This window comes from Saimiri boliviensis, chromosome 20 (genome assembly GCF_048565385.1).
Source record: "Saimiri boliviensis isolate mSaiBol1 chromosome 20, mSaiBol1.pri, whole genome shotgun sequence".
In the NCBI taxonomy this organism is placed as follows: domain Eukaryota; kingdom Metazoa; phylum Chordata; class Mammalia; order Primates; family Cebidae; genus Saimiri; species Saimiri boliviensis.
The window spans coordinates 9090184-9106872 of NC_133468.1; the positions used below are offsets into that span (position 1 = coordinate 9090184).

Genomic DNA, 16689 nt, shown 5'->3' on the forward strand with positions numbered 1-16689 from the left:
TGAATGCCCTGAAGAAGCAGTTTTGAGAGAAGGTTCCTTTCGAGTCAGTAGCTCAAATCCCAGCTCTGTTGTTCACCAGTGGTGAGACCACCGGCAAGTTACATCATCTTTCAGGGTCTCAGTTTCCTTAATTATAAAATGGGGATGATGTGTGCCTGTGCTACTAAGTGTATTAAATCGAAATTATGTAAAGCACTCCATCCTCATAGAGTCCTTATGTAAAGGACTTCTTGGCACACAGAAAGTGCCCATTTAATTCAATTATTATCTAAGGAGATGTACAATAAATCTTTCTTCTTCGTTGTAGTGAATTTTAGTAATTCTGTTTTGATAATTTTGGGAAAGTCCTGGGGCATCACAGTTTCAACACTCAGGATAACTGGTATGTGCTGAAATTCAGCAAAAATAATTATTAACTTACTGCCGATTAAAGGAGAAAAAAGGTTGAGTTCGTATGTTGTTAATATTGTCATTTTGGACCCCAAGGAGTCACTTCACATTCATTTTATTAATCTTATTCTTAAAAAAAGTCTGTAGGTCCTCTTTCTAGTCCCAGACTTAGATAGGGATTGCATGTAGAGAAAAATGTGGGCATGAGTGTCCTGAAAAAAGATTTCAGCAGCCCCAGACTCTGAAAATCTTTCCTTCTGAGGCCTGATTTCCTTGACATTTGCCAGCTATTTATAAGACGAAAAAGCAGTTTTATCTTCTCATGAAAGTGGGCTGTGGCTTAGCGGTATCTATGCAAGACATAGATGCCCCTAACCTAGTAATAATTTAGATTTGCACATTCAGTCCCAAAGGCAGTGGCCACATCACACTACCCTGTGCCAACACCCCTTGAGGGCACAAAGGCTAAGGCCTGTTGCCCTGCCCCCACCCCACATCCATTCTCGATGACTTCACTGCCCAGTTGCTTTCCTGGAATTCTCAATCGAGATCATATTTCCCACACCCACCCCTGGGATTTTCTACGTTGTCTTTTTGGCTCCTTTCTGTTCACATTGCTAAACAAAGAGAAATCCAACCAGAAAGACTAGACAGGGTGAGCCGCTGATGCGGTGGGAGGGAAGATGAGATGAACGCTTACAGCCTTCAGACTTTCCCCAAATTGGCCAATTTCACATCAATAACTGCCTTATCCATCACCACTACCTTTCAGGTAATTTTCTGTGATGGGGTTTCGAGAGGCACTTTAGCGTCTTATACACAATGTCTTTACAAAGTCAGTTTTTCCATCATCAAGCATTCTCAGCACTGAAATAAAAATAGGCAGAGCTTTGCCACTAAAATAGTGCTTTTTATATCAGATCCTACAACCCAGAAACCCTTTTCAGGGAAATGTACACTTCGGTGGATACACACACACACACACACACACACACGTGCATGCACACACACAAACACAAACTTCCAGTCTAGCAAGAACTTAACCTCATCCAGGTGGAAGGACACTGCACAGCTATCTGTCAAGCTTGGCTCTGTTTCCTTGCTGTGTGACTTTAAGCAAGTCACCTCACCTCTCTGAGCATCCTTTTTATTTTATTTAAGATGGGAATATAATTCTCCACCTATTACCTGGAGGGCTATATGAAATCCTGAATATGAGGGTATATATGTTATACATAAATACAAGGGATTAAAAAGGGTATGAAATAGAAGAAGTCACAGGCTGCAGATGACACTCACCTCCTTCATCTTTGTTTAGATGTGTAATTATTACCGCCCCATGAATGGTAAACCACATAAAATGTAGACATGATGTACTCTGTTTTAAAGCAAAGACTCTCAGCAGAAGCAGGATGGTGTAAAGCAAATAGCTGGGGCTGGGGCTGACATTTCTGGGCTCTGAGCTCACCCACGGTGTGATTCCTGCCTTGCTGTGTCGCCTCCTTAGGCAATTTGCTGCCCTGGGAAGATGAAAAACCATAGTTTTTGAATTTCAGGGTTGCTTTGAAGATGTAGAGTGAAAATGGAGTGCAGAATGCTGGGGGAGGGTGAATGGAGGGCAACCCAGAGTGGTGGAAGTCTTCAAGCTGGAGACAGGCGGTGGCCTCAGTAGGAGGGTGAGCTCCCCCAAGCTCGCATCTGGAAAATGGGGCGAAGGGTGCCTACTTCACAAAGTTGGTGAGATAAACAAATAAAATCCTGCCTGAATACTGAGTAAATAAGTACCTGGCTTTAGGTGCTGGTCAGCACAACTTAGTGCCCGGGCCCCCAGGTAAATCTCTGGCCTCTGGGAGGCACTATTGCCTAGTGCTTTTGTGCATGGGCCGTGGAATCACAGGGTTGCAAGGTCCCATCCCAGTTAGGTCACTGCCTACCTACCTCACCTCGGACGCATTAAAGAATGATCCGAGCCTGGTTTCCTTGGCTCCAAAGGAGATGGTAGTACCATCTCCCGGACAGTGGTGATACCCACGAGCACTCACTGGCACCCGTGAGGTGATAGGTGTAAATCGCCGAGCGACAGTGTCTGGCACTTAGAAGCGCTCAGTAACAGGGGGTGTTATTATCTGCTTGGCTTGCTCCTTTGGGCGTCGAGGTGTAAGTTTAATGATGGGGGACAGGGGGCAGGGAGGAGGGCGCCTGGTCGGCTGCGATCTCCCGTGCCGGTGGAGCGGGCCGGGCCAGTGTCAGCGCGTATTTATTGATGGCAGGTATTTGGGGAGTAATTGAGCGCGGCGGCCGGCCCGGGGCGAGAGTGGGCCTCCACGAGCAATTAAATGTGATTAGGCCGAGACCTTCGGGATCCAGCTGGGTGATTGATAACCCGGCCGCATTCCTGCCGGGCCCGCGACATCAAACGGGCGGCCGGCAGCGGGCGGGGCGGAAGGGGCCGAGTGCCTGGATGCTGCCCTTGTCGCCCGCGACGCCCACGGTTCCGTGGGGAAACCGGGTGACGCGCCCCCTTCCTGCGCAAGGGTCACTCCCTTGCTGGCTTGCCAGGTGCAGCCTAAGAGGAAAGGGCGCCGGAAGGGACGAGGTGACCAGGAGTCCCCGGAGCTGGGGCGCAGCTTTGGGCGCACCGCTCCTGACGCGCTGGGCTGGGCTCCCGGAATCCGATACGAAATCGCTGGAACCGGGGAAGGCAGAATGGAAAAGAGAAGAGAAGGGGGGAACTAGGAGACTGTGGGAATGAGAATCAATTAGAAAACAGAAAAAAAAAAAAAAAAATGAGAGATGCGATGGAGGAGCAAAGTGACAGGCAAAGAAAGGGGCGGGGAAAGGCAGGGAAAAGAGTTAAAAATGAGAACTTGGAAAGAAGGTACCGACAAGAAGACAGAGATAAAAAGCTATATAGTTAGAAAGCTATATAGTGGGACAGACGTGAGAAAGAACGAAAGGAGGAGAAAAGGTAATAAAAGCAGGGCAGCAAAAAAAAAAAAAAAAAAAAAAAAAAAAAGAAAGAAAGAAAGAAAAAGAAAAAAAAGGGAAAGGTAAAATGAAGGGAATGCGAAAGATGAGAAAGGAAAATGAGAGACAAAAGAATGAGGAAAATGGAGCAGAAAAGTCAGAGGAAGCAAAGACAGGAAGGAAGCTAGCCTGGGTCCTCCCCCCCGCCCCCAGCCTTCTCCTACCCCATCCCTGTTCCTGACTGCGTTTCAGCAAATTCTATGCCCAGAGCCAAGCGCTGCCCGGTGCCTGGGAGACCTGGCATTTGCCCCCAAGAGCCTGACTCCTTCCCAGCCCAAGCCATCAGGCCAGCTCCTTCCCCTTCCAGGCGGGAGGAGGGGAACCGCCGCATCCAAGGCTGGGGTGAGCCTTGGGCTCTCTGCACCCCAAGTTATAAGCGGAGGTGCTGGGGGTTCCCGGGGCTGTTGCCTCGGGATCCTGGAGTCTTCGGAGCCAGGGCACAGTTTCTGTCTGTGCTGACTCCACAGACAGGATCAAAACAGCATGAAAAGAAATCAGAGAGAGAACTTCGTCGGCAGGAGCTGGACTTCTAAAACCCCCTTCCGCCCCCATAGGCTTCAATATTAAAAAACCCCCTAGGAGTCTCAGACACTGTATTAATTAGTGCAACCACCCATGAAAAGTTGGGTTTGGAGCGGCATTCTTTGCCCTGTGTGAAAATCCAAGTCTAATAAACAATTGTTAAGTTGGCCTGTTGCCGCTGGTAAATTACATAGCATTAAAAAAATAATGCTTTTCATATTAGGCACTAATTAAAGGTTGGGACAGCTTTAAAACAAGATAGGGAGGGGGGAAATCAAAGAAAATATAAAAATGTTCTTTCAAGAGTTATGGGAGGTTAATAAAGTATGTCTGTTAGAGTGAGCCTACTTTGCCCCTAGCTACAGCCAAACTGGAGCCACCACAATTGGGTCTCAATAAGATAATGATATTCCTTTCTCTGCTATTAAAAGCCTCCCAGTGCAAACTTAAAATGATTTATTTAATTTAGGAAATTATGAGGTGTAACTTCAAAGCCTGAGCCGTTAGTAATGGAAAATACCAGGTTGTTTAAAATTATAATAATAATTGTTTGGAGGACTCAGGACATCAAAGTGTTTTCATCAACAAATGCAGAGAGGTCCGGAGGAGGTTGGAAAGAGTCAAAGGAGGTGGATGGAGTTTGGATTTGATTATTACAAACCTTATCAGGGCAAGACTCAGGATTCCTGCAGCCTGGCCCTCTGTTCTGCTTTGAAGCTGGCTATTCTGGAAAGTAATTTTACTGCTTTTTATTTAGTTTGTAGGAGGGAGGAGGCGAGAAGGTGGCTGAAGGTGGGAGAGGGGGTATAGGGGTCCAGGAGTTGACTGAGGGATTTTCCTTGTTGCTGTGACCATTTTATTTTGTTAAAGAAGCCTGCAGTATCACCGATCTGGGGGAAGAACTTTTTGCTTACACGGAAGGAGAGGAACAGACACAGTCAACTTCACCGACCAGGCCCTGTGATTTCGGGGAGGGTGTGTGTGTGTGTGACGTGGGTTCTTTTATAAATGAGGTTTATGCTTATTTCAAACCCAGCAGTGGAGACAGAGTGGGGGTGGGGGAATGGCCTCTCCAACCCGTGGCAAATGAGCGGCTTTTATAGCAAAGAATGGCCGTGGGAGTTTTCATTCGGTCAGACAAGGTTCTGCTCAAAGGCAGGGATCCTCTTTTCAGTCGGGTCAGGCAGACGTTTCACCAGCCACCGCTCTCAGCCAGGCCTTCACTGCCTACCTCCTGCTGCCCTGCTCCCTCCATTCCCCCTATGAGGCCAAGGCAAGGCTGGGAGGGGGAGAGGAGAGGGCTGAATCTGAGCCCCAGGTCCACCGTGTTAGCGAGCAATGTGGGATGGGAAGGGGAGCTGGAGAGAGACTGCAGGCCTGGAATCTTAGGGTCTGGGGATCCAGAGTGTCCCCAGGCCCTCGCATCGTTTCTGATACAGCTCCTGCCTGATTTGCCCTCACCATCCTTCCTGCCCACCGGAAAATCCACTCAGGCGTGGATTTCCCTGCGGCTACTTACCACCTCTGTAACCTTAGTGAGTCACCTCTTCGTGCCTCAGTTTCCTCTACTATACGTGACATCCATAATACCTCTCCAAGGGTTGTGTGGCAACTAAATGAGAACACGGGTGAGAGGAAAAAAAAAAAACAAAACTAGTTCTGCACTCTGCAGGGGCTCCACAAATGTGATTTCTCTTGCTTTCTTCCCCTCTTTCCAAAAAGTGGAGCTGTGTCTCTTGAAAAGTTTCGAACAAAGCACTGAAAGTATGGAAGAGAGGGTACATTTGTGTGCCGGGCTTCTGGCAACGGATGCAAGGACGTCCAAAGGCCGCACACTGGCATCTTCAGCCTTAATTTGCAATGGCGCCTTCGCGGGTCCCTAGTAAGGGAGGGTCCTTCTGCTGCCACAGGTTGTCAATCTGGCCTCTGAAATGCCCTATGTGCCCGACCAAGCCTGACCGTGGCCCGGACCGCGGTGACTCCTAACCCAACCCGGGACTGCAGGCTTGAAGACAGCCTCAGAGCAAGGCGGCGGCCCAGCCCCGCGGACCTCTGGCTTGGTTCTCAGCTCAGTAACCCCATCCACCTATTAGCGCTGGGGTGCGTCTGTTCGATCCTGAGCAATTCTTTTTCCCCTTTCTGAGCCTCAGGTTTTGTTTCGGCATCTGGGGCGATGGGGATGGTGCGCAGTCCCCCAGACGGATTCCAGTCTACCCCGGCAGCCAAGCAAGACGCAGCCCCTATTCTCCGAATTGCACTCTGGATCGCGACCCCGTCCTCCTGGGGACGAGCAGTCTTAACCCGGAGCCGGCGTCTCCGAATCCCAGACCCGGGCTGAGATCGCCCGGGGCTGCGGGGTCCAAGCGGCGCCGGGAAGGAAGCTCGGTGGACAGGCTAATTAGGGGACCCAACTTGGCGCGTGATGACGAAATCGGGAAAGGCTTTGGCCTTTGGAAAACGCAATCCTTAAATGAATATGGCTAAATTCCGGGCTGAGATTAGGAGTTCAAGCCGGAGACGTCCAGCGGGAAGGCTGAGACGCGCTTTCGGGGAGGTTTGGGTCGCTCCAGCGGCTCAGTTCCGGCAGAGCAACTGAGAAAGACGAAATCGGACTCCGACTTCGAGCCGACCCCTGGGTTTGGATCACCTTTGCGCTGGAGCTTGTGAAACTTCTGAGCCAAGTTGCCCGACCCTGGCCCCACAGGAAAACGGAGTTTCCGGCGCCCACTTTCAAAGTGCGTGCAAGCACAATGGAAACGCGGTACGAAGCGCCAATCCTGGTAGGTGCCAGATGCCAGTCTGCCCACCGCGCTATTTACGCAAGAAGTCCTCGCAGCCTTTCTGCTTCTGTTCTGAGTCACCGTAGCCTCTCATCCGATCACTGACCCTGGAAAGGTATCAATCATCAGGAACCAGTTCGGATTTATTCGTGCAACAGAAAGCTGAGTTTAAGATTCTTCTCAGCGTCCTCCACCCATCACTATTTTATCGTGATGCCTCAAAACCCAAGCCTGACCACAGTTCTGTATCCAGTTTCCACCGGGAGAGAGGCTGGGCTGCAAAAGGACTTGAATGAACTACCTTCCCACTTCAAACCGAAGAGTATTTGTTCGGAGTCCGTCTCCTTGGAAGGAGCTAGGAATCTTAAACGGAATGATTTGACACACTCCTGAAAGGGCAGCAGGCATCCGTCCCTCAGCCCAGCGAATGTGTCTGGTTACCACATCCATTTGCAAATAGCTGTAAGGACCCTTTCCCTCAGTTTTAAGTTTGATGTTTTGGTAGCTGGGAGAGATTTCAAGTTCAAGATTTTCCCTTGATCATGTACAAACGACTTAGATACTGGCCTATCTCTCTGCCTCACCACTTACGTAAAGCTCATCTTTCACTGTACTTTCTCTGAAGAACTCCTAGCAGCAATTTCACCTCTTTTCCATGAGTAACAAGCTGCTAGAGGAAACATTTCAAAGTGTTTCAGTAGCTTCAGTTCACTCCCCACCACCATGTATTACCCCAACATGGCTGAATCTGGCCACAACTCTTGGTTGATTTACATTAAAACATTAAAAAATACCAGCTCCCCCTCATCTGGGTAGCACTTTCAACCTAAGCCTAACTAAGAACAGAGAGCACCTCTTAAAATAATTGTGAGTTTGGACAACTTTACTGCAATAAAACACATGTTTAATTTAATTCAGAATAAGAGATAACTCTTCGATAAAATATATAAAATTGTACAAGGCACCCTTTCAAAGGGACAAAGGTATACTGGAGGGAGGGAGAGATGGACAGGAAGGTGAAATACCGGGAAGCTTAATGGGCTGTTTGACAACCCCATTTTCACCAAGTCAAAATATGGCTTTACCTTCTGCCAACATGTTAAAAAGTATATAAAATCTCCTAGTAAGTTTAGGACATACAATAGGTACAAACAGAGAAAGCATGTTTTTTTTTTTTTTTTTCTGGATCTACTAATTTTTCAATATTTAGCATATAGGTAAGTTACAAGATACTCATTTTTTAAGCAGAAAGTTACTATTATCCGCCCCTCCCCCCCACCCCTGCACACACATCCAAATCACCTTTGCAATCTGTGAGAACGAATGTGCCTAGTTATTTCTCAGAAACCATCCATTCCTTCCAACAGGCTTTAACTTTTTACTCTCCAATTATCTGAAATGAAGTTAAGCAACAGCCTTGAGAAGAATTAGGAAGTATTCCTATTTTTCACTTCCAGGTATTCTAAGGATTCTTCTCATCCCAGTTATTAGTCTTACAAAAAAAAAAAAACTTTAAAAAACTTTAAAAATGTGTGTGGTGGGGTGGCGGTAGGGAGGGGGGAGGTATGAATAAATATGGTAGTATATAAAGGTTTCTTTTAATGTAAGTAAAATGCAGAAATATGATGTGTCCCCTTCACTTTGAATAATCGCCCCATATCTAATACTTTCTACGTGCATTGTGTCTAATTCTAATATCTGTTTTCCATAAGCAGAAGTCAATAATCCCATCAAAATCATTGACTTTAGCAAATTTTGCAAATAATCTGTATCCCTCTTTAAGAAAATACAACACACGGATTTACGCAGTCTCTTTCAGGAAGGTGATATATAGGGGGAAAAAGCACATATGTATATAAACTTTGCCTTTTAAAATAATTTGAATTTTTACGTCTGCTGTATAAAAACGTACTATATTTTATTATATATATATTTATACATAAAAACCGTCAGAGCCAATCTTTGTGAAAGGAGAAGGGGACAGCTGGAAGATCACACCAAGAAAACAGGGCTTGGTGCCTCCGCCTAAAGAACAAATTTCAACTTTGTCGCGTGGCTCTGTCAGCCTAGCCGCTTAGGGTGGCGCAGGCAGGGTTTGCAGAGCAGGAGTATCGGCTGGTACTGCCTTCTTGGAGAGGGAGAGGAAACCCTTCGAAACAAACATCCATCATGGAGTCTATTGATCTGGTCTTCCTTAGGACAGGTGGTACATGTTATATCCCACTGGCGTGGCATAGAGTCCCACGGGCGGGATTGGAAGCACAGGTCTATGGAATGGGTAGGATGCTCCGTATATGGACGCTGCCTGCAGGGGCGAGCTGATGGGGAAAGGGAGACTGAAGCTGGAGGGCAGCATAGGTTTCGCAGCCATTTTCAGCTTTTCCAGTTCTGCCTCCTGCAGTCTTTTCGCCTTGGCCCTTCGGTTCTGGAACCAGATTTTAACCTGGGTCTCTGTGAGGTTCAGAGAGCTGGAGAACTCCGCACGTTCTGCAATGGAGAGGTACTGTTTCTGGCGGAACTTGCGCTCCAGAGCGAGGAGCTGGGATGTGGTAAAGGGTGTGCGCGGCTTCCGATTGGTCTTGTGTTTCCTCAGGGTGCAGGTGGTAGGGCTCATATGTCCTAGAAATCAGGGAGGGGAGTGGATTAGCAAAACAAAGCTACGTCACATTAAAATAATAATATAAAACGCCTGCCCCCCATCATCTCTCTAGGTTTTTTCCTTTCCAGCCTCCCCTCTCAAATGAAAGCACTTAGCTTTAAAAAAGAAAATAATATATACATACACACACACACACACACACACACACACACACACACACACACACATATACATATCTATGGATGCAAAGACATTACTTTGTTTCATCTTTAAAAAAGGTACCTTTGTCAAAATTATGTGTGTTTCTTGGGGGGAAAATGGACTCTATATAAATGGGTAAGTTGCTTCATTTTTAAAAAATGAGTCTTTTAACAAAAAGTTTGGAAATCTAATGGTGTAATTGAACCTTCTACATGGAAAACAAACAGCATTAGGGATAATAGAAATATATACTGTAAGACAAGGCAATCAAGTGTTCTGTGAGAAATAAAACTCTCTTCTGAGCATAATTTCTCTTGTCTTTAAAAATGAGAGGCCAGGTTCATGGTTATCCCAGCCTCCCTTAGATGTGGAGACAATCACATATGAGAAGGAAAATAAAAAAGGTCTTAGCAACTGGGTTAGCTGTTTCCCTTGGTCTCCTCTCTGAACCAGAAAAAGTGGATTGCGTCAGTATATTTAAAAAGAATAATCGAGCAGATAAGGTCTGTGGTAAATTAATAGCATCTTTGAATTTGGGGGCAGTCCCACATAATAAACAACCACACAGCTGTCATTGCATCCAGTCCACAGATTATAAAATCTGAACATCATTTTACAGATCTGGATGTGGGATAAGGTTCTTGGCTGGGTGCTTCTGTAATATAAACTTTACTAAGACGAAGGGAAAAATTAGCTAGCCCATAAATGTAAATGTCAGGGGAAATCTTGCTGCCTCCGAATTGAGAGCACGTGATTACATCTTAGTCATCCCCTCTACCCATTCTATGGCTTAGGGCAAATGTGTAAATGATTAGTTTGTCATGGGGAAAAACAAGCAAAATAAAGGTATGCCAACAGCATCCAGACTCCGAATTTAGAATGGAGTTCAAACAGACTGGGACATCCTTGTGATTCCCCAGCATCAACTAACTTTCGGCTTGTCTTCCTCAAAGATGCGTGGGTGGAAGAGATAGAGCTGTGGTAATAGAATGCTAGACAATTTTCTGCATTTGGCTTTTATGAGCTATGCTAATTTTCCAAATGTAGCCACAGTATTAACTCCAATGTACTCATGGGAGAATGTCACATTTCTTGTTTAGTTACTTTGGTGGCCCAAGATAGAGTTTACACTTCATACTGAGGGTGACACAGCACAAGTCCAACCCAGCCTCCATTTCCAACAAGAGATGGATCTGTCCCAGTGTCTCATTATTACCCATCACTTTACTGACTTAAAAAGAGGTAAAAGACTCTAATCAATCAAAGAACAGAAATCTGGGAGAGGGAGGAGTAAGAAACTACCACAAAAGTCTATACTTTTGCATATGCTAATCCCCAAGTTATCAAGAGCTGGGGAGCCAACTTAATTTACAAATTAACAACACTGTCAAGAGACTCTCAAGAGACCAGCAAAATTCTTGCCCTTTCAAAATAGGCCTGGCTTTCAGCAGGACCCAGGTGTCTCAGCTCAGATACCAAGTTCCTAGTGTGTAGATACCTTTGTTCCTGGCTTTCTGTGGGGTTTTGAAGCAACTACACACCTGGAAAGGGTAATTCCAGCTGCTCCTACGGGTTATATTTGAATTATGAAATCCAGGTGACTGGGATCGAACATGTGTATCAAAACCATGAAGCTATGAGGCTTCCTCCCAGTGCAACACTCCCCACCTCTCCACCCTCCTCCCCCATTTTAAACCAGCCAGAGGAAGGATGCGATTATATAAAGCAAAACAGCATTTATCCTACTTCCTCCAAATAACAAAATCAGGCCCGGGCGGGTAGCTCCCTCTCGCCCCAGGCTCCATCGCCTGGCATTCTCAGGACCCACTGCTCCGACCACAGGGCTCCTGCTGCCACCCCCAGGCCCAAAGCACCAACAACTCTTTGTGGGGTGTGTGTGTGTGTGTGTGTGTGTGTGTGTGTGTTTTGTTTTTGTTTTTTTTTTTTTCTTTTACTTTAAGTTCCGGGATATATGTGCAGAATGTGCAGGTTATAAACTTTGTTCTCAGAATTTCCAGTTCTTTTCACAGAAAGGTCACAGCCAGGGCCCAAGGTTGCCTTACCAACAGTAGGAAAACTTGAGTACAGACAGGGATGTTTAGAGGGCTAGTGGGTCGTTACCTTCCCAGACTCACAGGCCTAAGGATGGCAGGATTTCCAACCTCTGGACACTGCTCCATTTAAGGCCTATACCTTCGGCTGAGCATAGCCATAGGCTATGTACTCAATATCTGTTAAACAAATTAAGTCTTTTAATTTTCTCAGCCTCTACTTCACTGTCAATAAACTGGGTAAGTAACACTAATCCCTCAATGTGGTTCAGAGTACTAAAATTTTAAGAGTGCCCAGAGCCTTGTCTGCCACCTGGTAGGTGATCATTAAATGGTCCCAAGCTTTTTTTTTTTTTTTTTTTTGTCAGGCCCAAACTTCGGATTCCTCTCTGAACTTTGCTGAAATGTCCTCAGCTGTTAAGAGGCCGGCTGCTGCCCTATAGAGGAGATAAGATAATACCATGAATAGTGCTGTAAAGCACTATGCAAACTTGAGTTTAAATTCTTTGAGTCCCTTAATCTCCTCACCCTTTGAATCTTTCAGAGTTTCTAACAGGGTGGAGAAAGACTGCCAGAGGGGACTGCCATTGACGCCTGGGTGTATGGCCTTGTTTTGTTCACAAAATACAGTGCGTCTAGTCTTGAGGGCTGAATGATATAAATAGTGAAAGGATCTCTCTCAGCATTGGAGACGGTCCCTCCACAATCCCCACCCTTACCTTTCTTAAAGGTAGGGAATGGGGTGGGGAACGGGGAAATTAGGAGGTAGAGAAGCCATAAAGGCCAAGAGATAAAAGTAAAAGAGACTGTAAAGACTGACGTCTCCAAATTATAAAAGGACCCCGGGACCAAAAATGGATGCTGAAGCGGAGGAGAAATCTGCAGCCTCGCTTGTAGAAGTGGGGTACAGGTGCGGATCTCCACCTGGTCTCTCTGGGGAGAGGAAGCAAAAGTCCGTCAAGGCACGAAATAGAGGAGCAGGGCGTGGACACCAGGTCCCCCTGGCCAATCAGTGGTTGTTGGTAACCTGGGAAGGACAACAACAGACGTGGACGCTGAGGCTTTTAAAGAAGCAAAGGCCGTCTTCTTTAAAAGCCTCAGCGTCCACGTCTGAAAAACAGGCTAGTCACAAATCCAGCATCTATACTTGGGGGTTCTAGAGGGATCTGGATCTGGTGAGCTAATGAGCATCACTTTGTAAACTCTCAAGCCCTACTGGAATGCGGTTAATTATTACTGTGAGCCAAGAAGAGCCCGCGCGCTTCTGGCCCCTGCCCGCTCCCGGCGAAGCTCAGAACCCTCGCTGGCAAGGTGCCGGCTGCGGAGACCACAGGGAGAGGTTTCCTCCCCGCACCCGTCTCTGGTGCCACCGTCCCTCCGTGGGATCCGGCTTCGACACCCGCGGGACTCACGAAAGAAAATAGTTTCTGCTCAATGTCTGGTTAAGCCCAGTTAGGTCATCTTTAAAATGGGGGCACGCCTCTCAGGGTTGAGTTTTGAACCTATCTCGTTCCTGGCTCATGCAAGCGCTCATTGAACTTGGATCCATCTCCTTTACTCCCTAGGAAGAGCCCCCGGGGAACAGTGAAACAAAAACCAAAGTGGCAGGAGCGCAGGGCCGAGGGCTGTAGAAACCGACCACCAAGCGACCCCGTAAACCCAGCTGGGGCTGGCTCTAGAGTTGAACAATCTGTACGGCGAGGGCGTCTCAGACACACACAGCGCGGTGACTACCCAGAGGGTGTCTAGGAGGCGGACGGTGCGCCAAACGCCCCGGGCACCAAAGGGTCCCGAGGCGCTCGCTGGGCTTGCTTTCCGGGCAGTGGAGCGCACGCAGCAGGGTCTCGGCATCCCCAGCTGGGTCCGCCCGCGCCCCGCTCCCTCCAGTGCCCCGCGCCCCCGTCTGCCCAGTCTCCCCCTGCCCCGGCCCAGGCGCGCACTCACTGGGCGGCGGCGAATACCGGCCGGATTCCTGCATCCACGCGGCTCCATCTTCTGAGTTCTCCGACTTGATGGAGGCGGTCTCGAAGGGCTTGACCAGCGGCCCGGGGCTGTGCGCTTCCCGGGCGCCGTGGCCCGGCAGCAGCAGCGGCCGCAGGGGGGCCCCGGCCGAGGCGCTTTCGGCCGGCCGCGGGGACGCCTCCTTGGGCGGCTTCTTGTCGGACATGAGCGCCTCCACGCTGAAGGGCAGGCTGGAGACCTTGACGCGGCGCTCCTCCGCGGCGCCCTCGGCGCCCCCGGGCCCGGGGCCCGGCCCCGCCACCACCGCGGGGCCCTCCTCGTCGGACGAAAACAGGTCATTGCCTTTGGACGGAGAAGCCATGACTTCCCTGCCCCACGTAGCTCCCAACGCGCGACTCCGCGGGCGACCCGGCAGCGGCGGCTCCAACTTTTTTGCGGGGGAGACGGGAGGGGCGCGCTGGGAGCCCGGCCTCGCCTCCGAGGGGAAGTGGGAGACGCGCGCAGCCAATCCGCGCCGGCCCTGGCGCTGACGTCACGGACGCTCGCCTCCGATTGGCTCCTCCCGAAGGGGCTGGGCCCCCTCCTTTTTTTTTTTTTTTTCTTTTTCTTTTTCTTTTTCTTTTTTTTCTGTTTGAAATAAATTAGGAGTTAATTACAGGAGCAGTCAGCAGAGTTGTTATTAGGCGATCCCTGAAGGGTTATAATCACGCCGAAACTGAAAAGCCCGAGACCTAATTAAGAGCGATTATTTAAAGAGGAAGTTCGCCGAGTCCCATTTCTTCTCTCTTTTTGACCCTTCTTTAAAAGGGACCCCGCGACCAACCCACTCTCCCTCTACCGCCAGAATACGTCCAAGATCCGCAAACGGCATTACAGAAACGTTTATGAAGTCCCTACTATGCGTCAGAGCTGGCTTACTTAACAACTCCAGAGAGTCGGTGCTGAAACTCACCAGGCCAGTATCCCTGTGAAAAGAAATGTACGCACTTAAGAGTATCTCGCCACTAGCCAGCGCTCGACAGCGTCCGCTGTTATTTTCATAACTCTTTCCCCTGGAAAAGAGGGTCCGGAAGGAGCCCGAGAAGTGGTCAGGAGTGCCTCTCTCCCAAATAGCTCGGAGGGGAGAATTTAAATCAGTTGTACCCATCTCTCACTAAAAAAAAAAAAATCCAGCGGACTTTTTAAAAGTTGAAATCTCTGTGCTTGTCTCCTGAATCTCCTTTCTGAGCGAGATCCGGATCCGACGTTTTTCTCAAGACAGTACAAATGTGCGTTCGTGAGTTTGTCTGAGCCTGCGTTTGTCGTTTGTGTTTGAATGCCAGTGTTTGCCTTGGACGGTAATGCGGTGGGGAGGGGGAGTGCGAGGAGGAAAAGTCGCCAATATCTAGTGCCTCCCTCCAGTTTGCAAGTCTCAGAAATACCGGCTTCCAAGTTTGCACACCCTAGGCCTATAAACCATTTTGGGAGGCATATTTTTATTCATGGCACCTAGTTTTTTATAAAAGCATAGATGTCTCCACCCCCACCTCAAATTATACCCTCGGTAATTCCTTCCCAAAGCCTTAGTGATGACTCTCTCAGCCTGGGGAAGGGGAGAGAGAGCGTCGAGGCACAGAGGCCCCGGATCTCTCCGCGGGTCCGCAAAAACGCCTGACCTAAAACGATAGCTTCAGACGACTCATTCTAGGCTGCTGCTGTCTCTTCCTATGTCTGAACGATTATCCTGCGACGGACGAGGTAAATAGGAAGTCACCCGGCTCAGGACCTCGCCTACAGCAGATGCTTGGTAAACATTCCCTAGAGCATTGGAGGGAAGAGACATTGTTTTTAATTCTCTAAATGACCAAGGTTTGGAGGCTACCTCCCAGTTCAGGAGTATTCGAAACTTGACCCCCAGACCTACAGACCCTTAAACTCTTCCCAGTGCAGTCTCTGAAGCACTGTTTCCTTCACCCCAAACCTTTCCCTGAAGTGAAACTATGCTGGCCCGGAGAGAACTGGAAAAAGTATCAGAGGATTAAAAACAGTCTGCACAGGCCAGTTAATTCGGTTTGATTAAAAATGATCCTGAAAAAATAAAAAAGTAAATAAGTCCTAAACACAGTCTTCTAAAACTTCTGAGTTTCTCTCCCACTATAAAGAATATGCACACTTTTTCTTAATCAACTGGAGGCAAAAATAAATGAATAAATAAACTATAAAAACTATCTGGAGATGTATGCATTTTCCCCTTGAGTCATACCTGGTGATAGTTGGTTTGATATGCATCTCAAATGAAGTACAGGTAAATCCAGGTTAAGTTCTGTGCCTTCTAGATGTACAAGGCAAGGTGCAGGTTATATATTTTGGAAGCAAATCTGAAATTCGTTTAGCTCTCAGCTGCCAAAGTTTACAAAAGGGTTCAACTTTCAGTTAGGCTGAACGCAGCCAATGTTTTATAATTATTCCTGAAAACTCCTTGTTAATATCTGTCAGCTATAGGACACAGAGGCTCATTCCTGAATTGGAAACAAAAATCAATACCACTGTAACTCCTTTCTTTTAATGAACTTCTCTGGGAAAGGAAAAGCCAGATCCCCTTCACTACTCTGGAATACTACAGTTCAGGCAGAGGCAAATAAATTATAAAGCCAGGAAGAGGAAAACAGGAATAAAAAATAACTGGTGTTCAAAATCTGAGTGCCAAGCTCTGGCCATGAATAGGAAAGATGCTGAGATGGGAACCAACCTGCTCCTGGGTTCTCTGCCTTCCCAGCTCTCTACTGAATGGAGACAAATCGGGAAAGGTGCTCACTTCTGGGATAAGGCTGGAACCGCAACACAACTCTATCCCTTTATGGAAAGCGCCAAGTCTGCATTTGCTCCATCCTTGGCTGCGTTTTCAGAACGTTTTATTCACCTTTTCCTGGCGGAGTGACCTTGGGCATTCTAAATTGCTTCCTGCGACCAGCATTTTATTAATCTTCAAAATGAGAGATAATAATCCCTAATTCAATGCGCTACCTAAAGTCACTAGAAAGCATTGGAAATCCATTTTTAAAACATTATTGTGTATCAAAAGCAATCACAATGTATCGAATGCTTTCTCCTTGCCAAATATCGAAAAATAAGGTGCCTCGCTCGCTTTCACAGAGCTTACGGTAGGTTCTTTCTAAAA

General features: G+C 47.6%; 1 protein-coding gene across 1 annotated transcript; it reads right to left on the reverse strand.

Moving 5' to 3' along the window:
• Positions 1-7606: 7606 nt before the first annotated feature.
• On the reverse strand, positions 7607-14013 carry MSX2 (msh homeobox 2). Its single transcript, XM_003936190.4, has 2 exons — positions 13515-14013; positions 7607-9338 (listed from the first exon to the last, which is right to left on the reverse strand). Exons 1-2 carry the CDS (start codon positions 13891-13893, stop codon positions 8914-8916), a joined length of 804 nt encoding a protein of 267 aa, XP_003936239.2. The 5' UTR covers positions 13894-14013; the 3' UTR covers positions 7607-8913.
• Positions 14014-16689: the final 2676 nt, after the last annotated feature.

Bases quoted from the DNA above. Each gene is read 5' to 3' on its own strand.
- MSX2 (XM_003936190.4), bottom strand. From the start codon at position 13,893: ATGGCTTCTCCGTCCAAAGGCAATGACCTGTTTTCGTCCGACGAGGAG. The intron at 9,339-13,514 runs GTGAGTGCGCGC...CCTGATTTCTAG, and splicing joins CCGGTATTCGCCGCCGCCCA to GACATATGAGCCCTACCACC.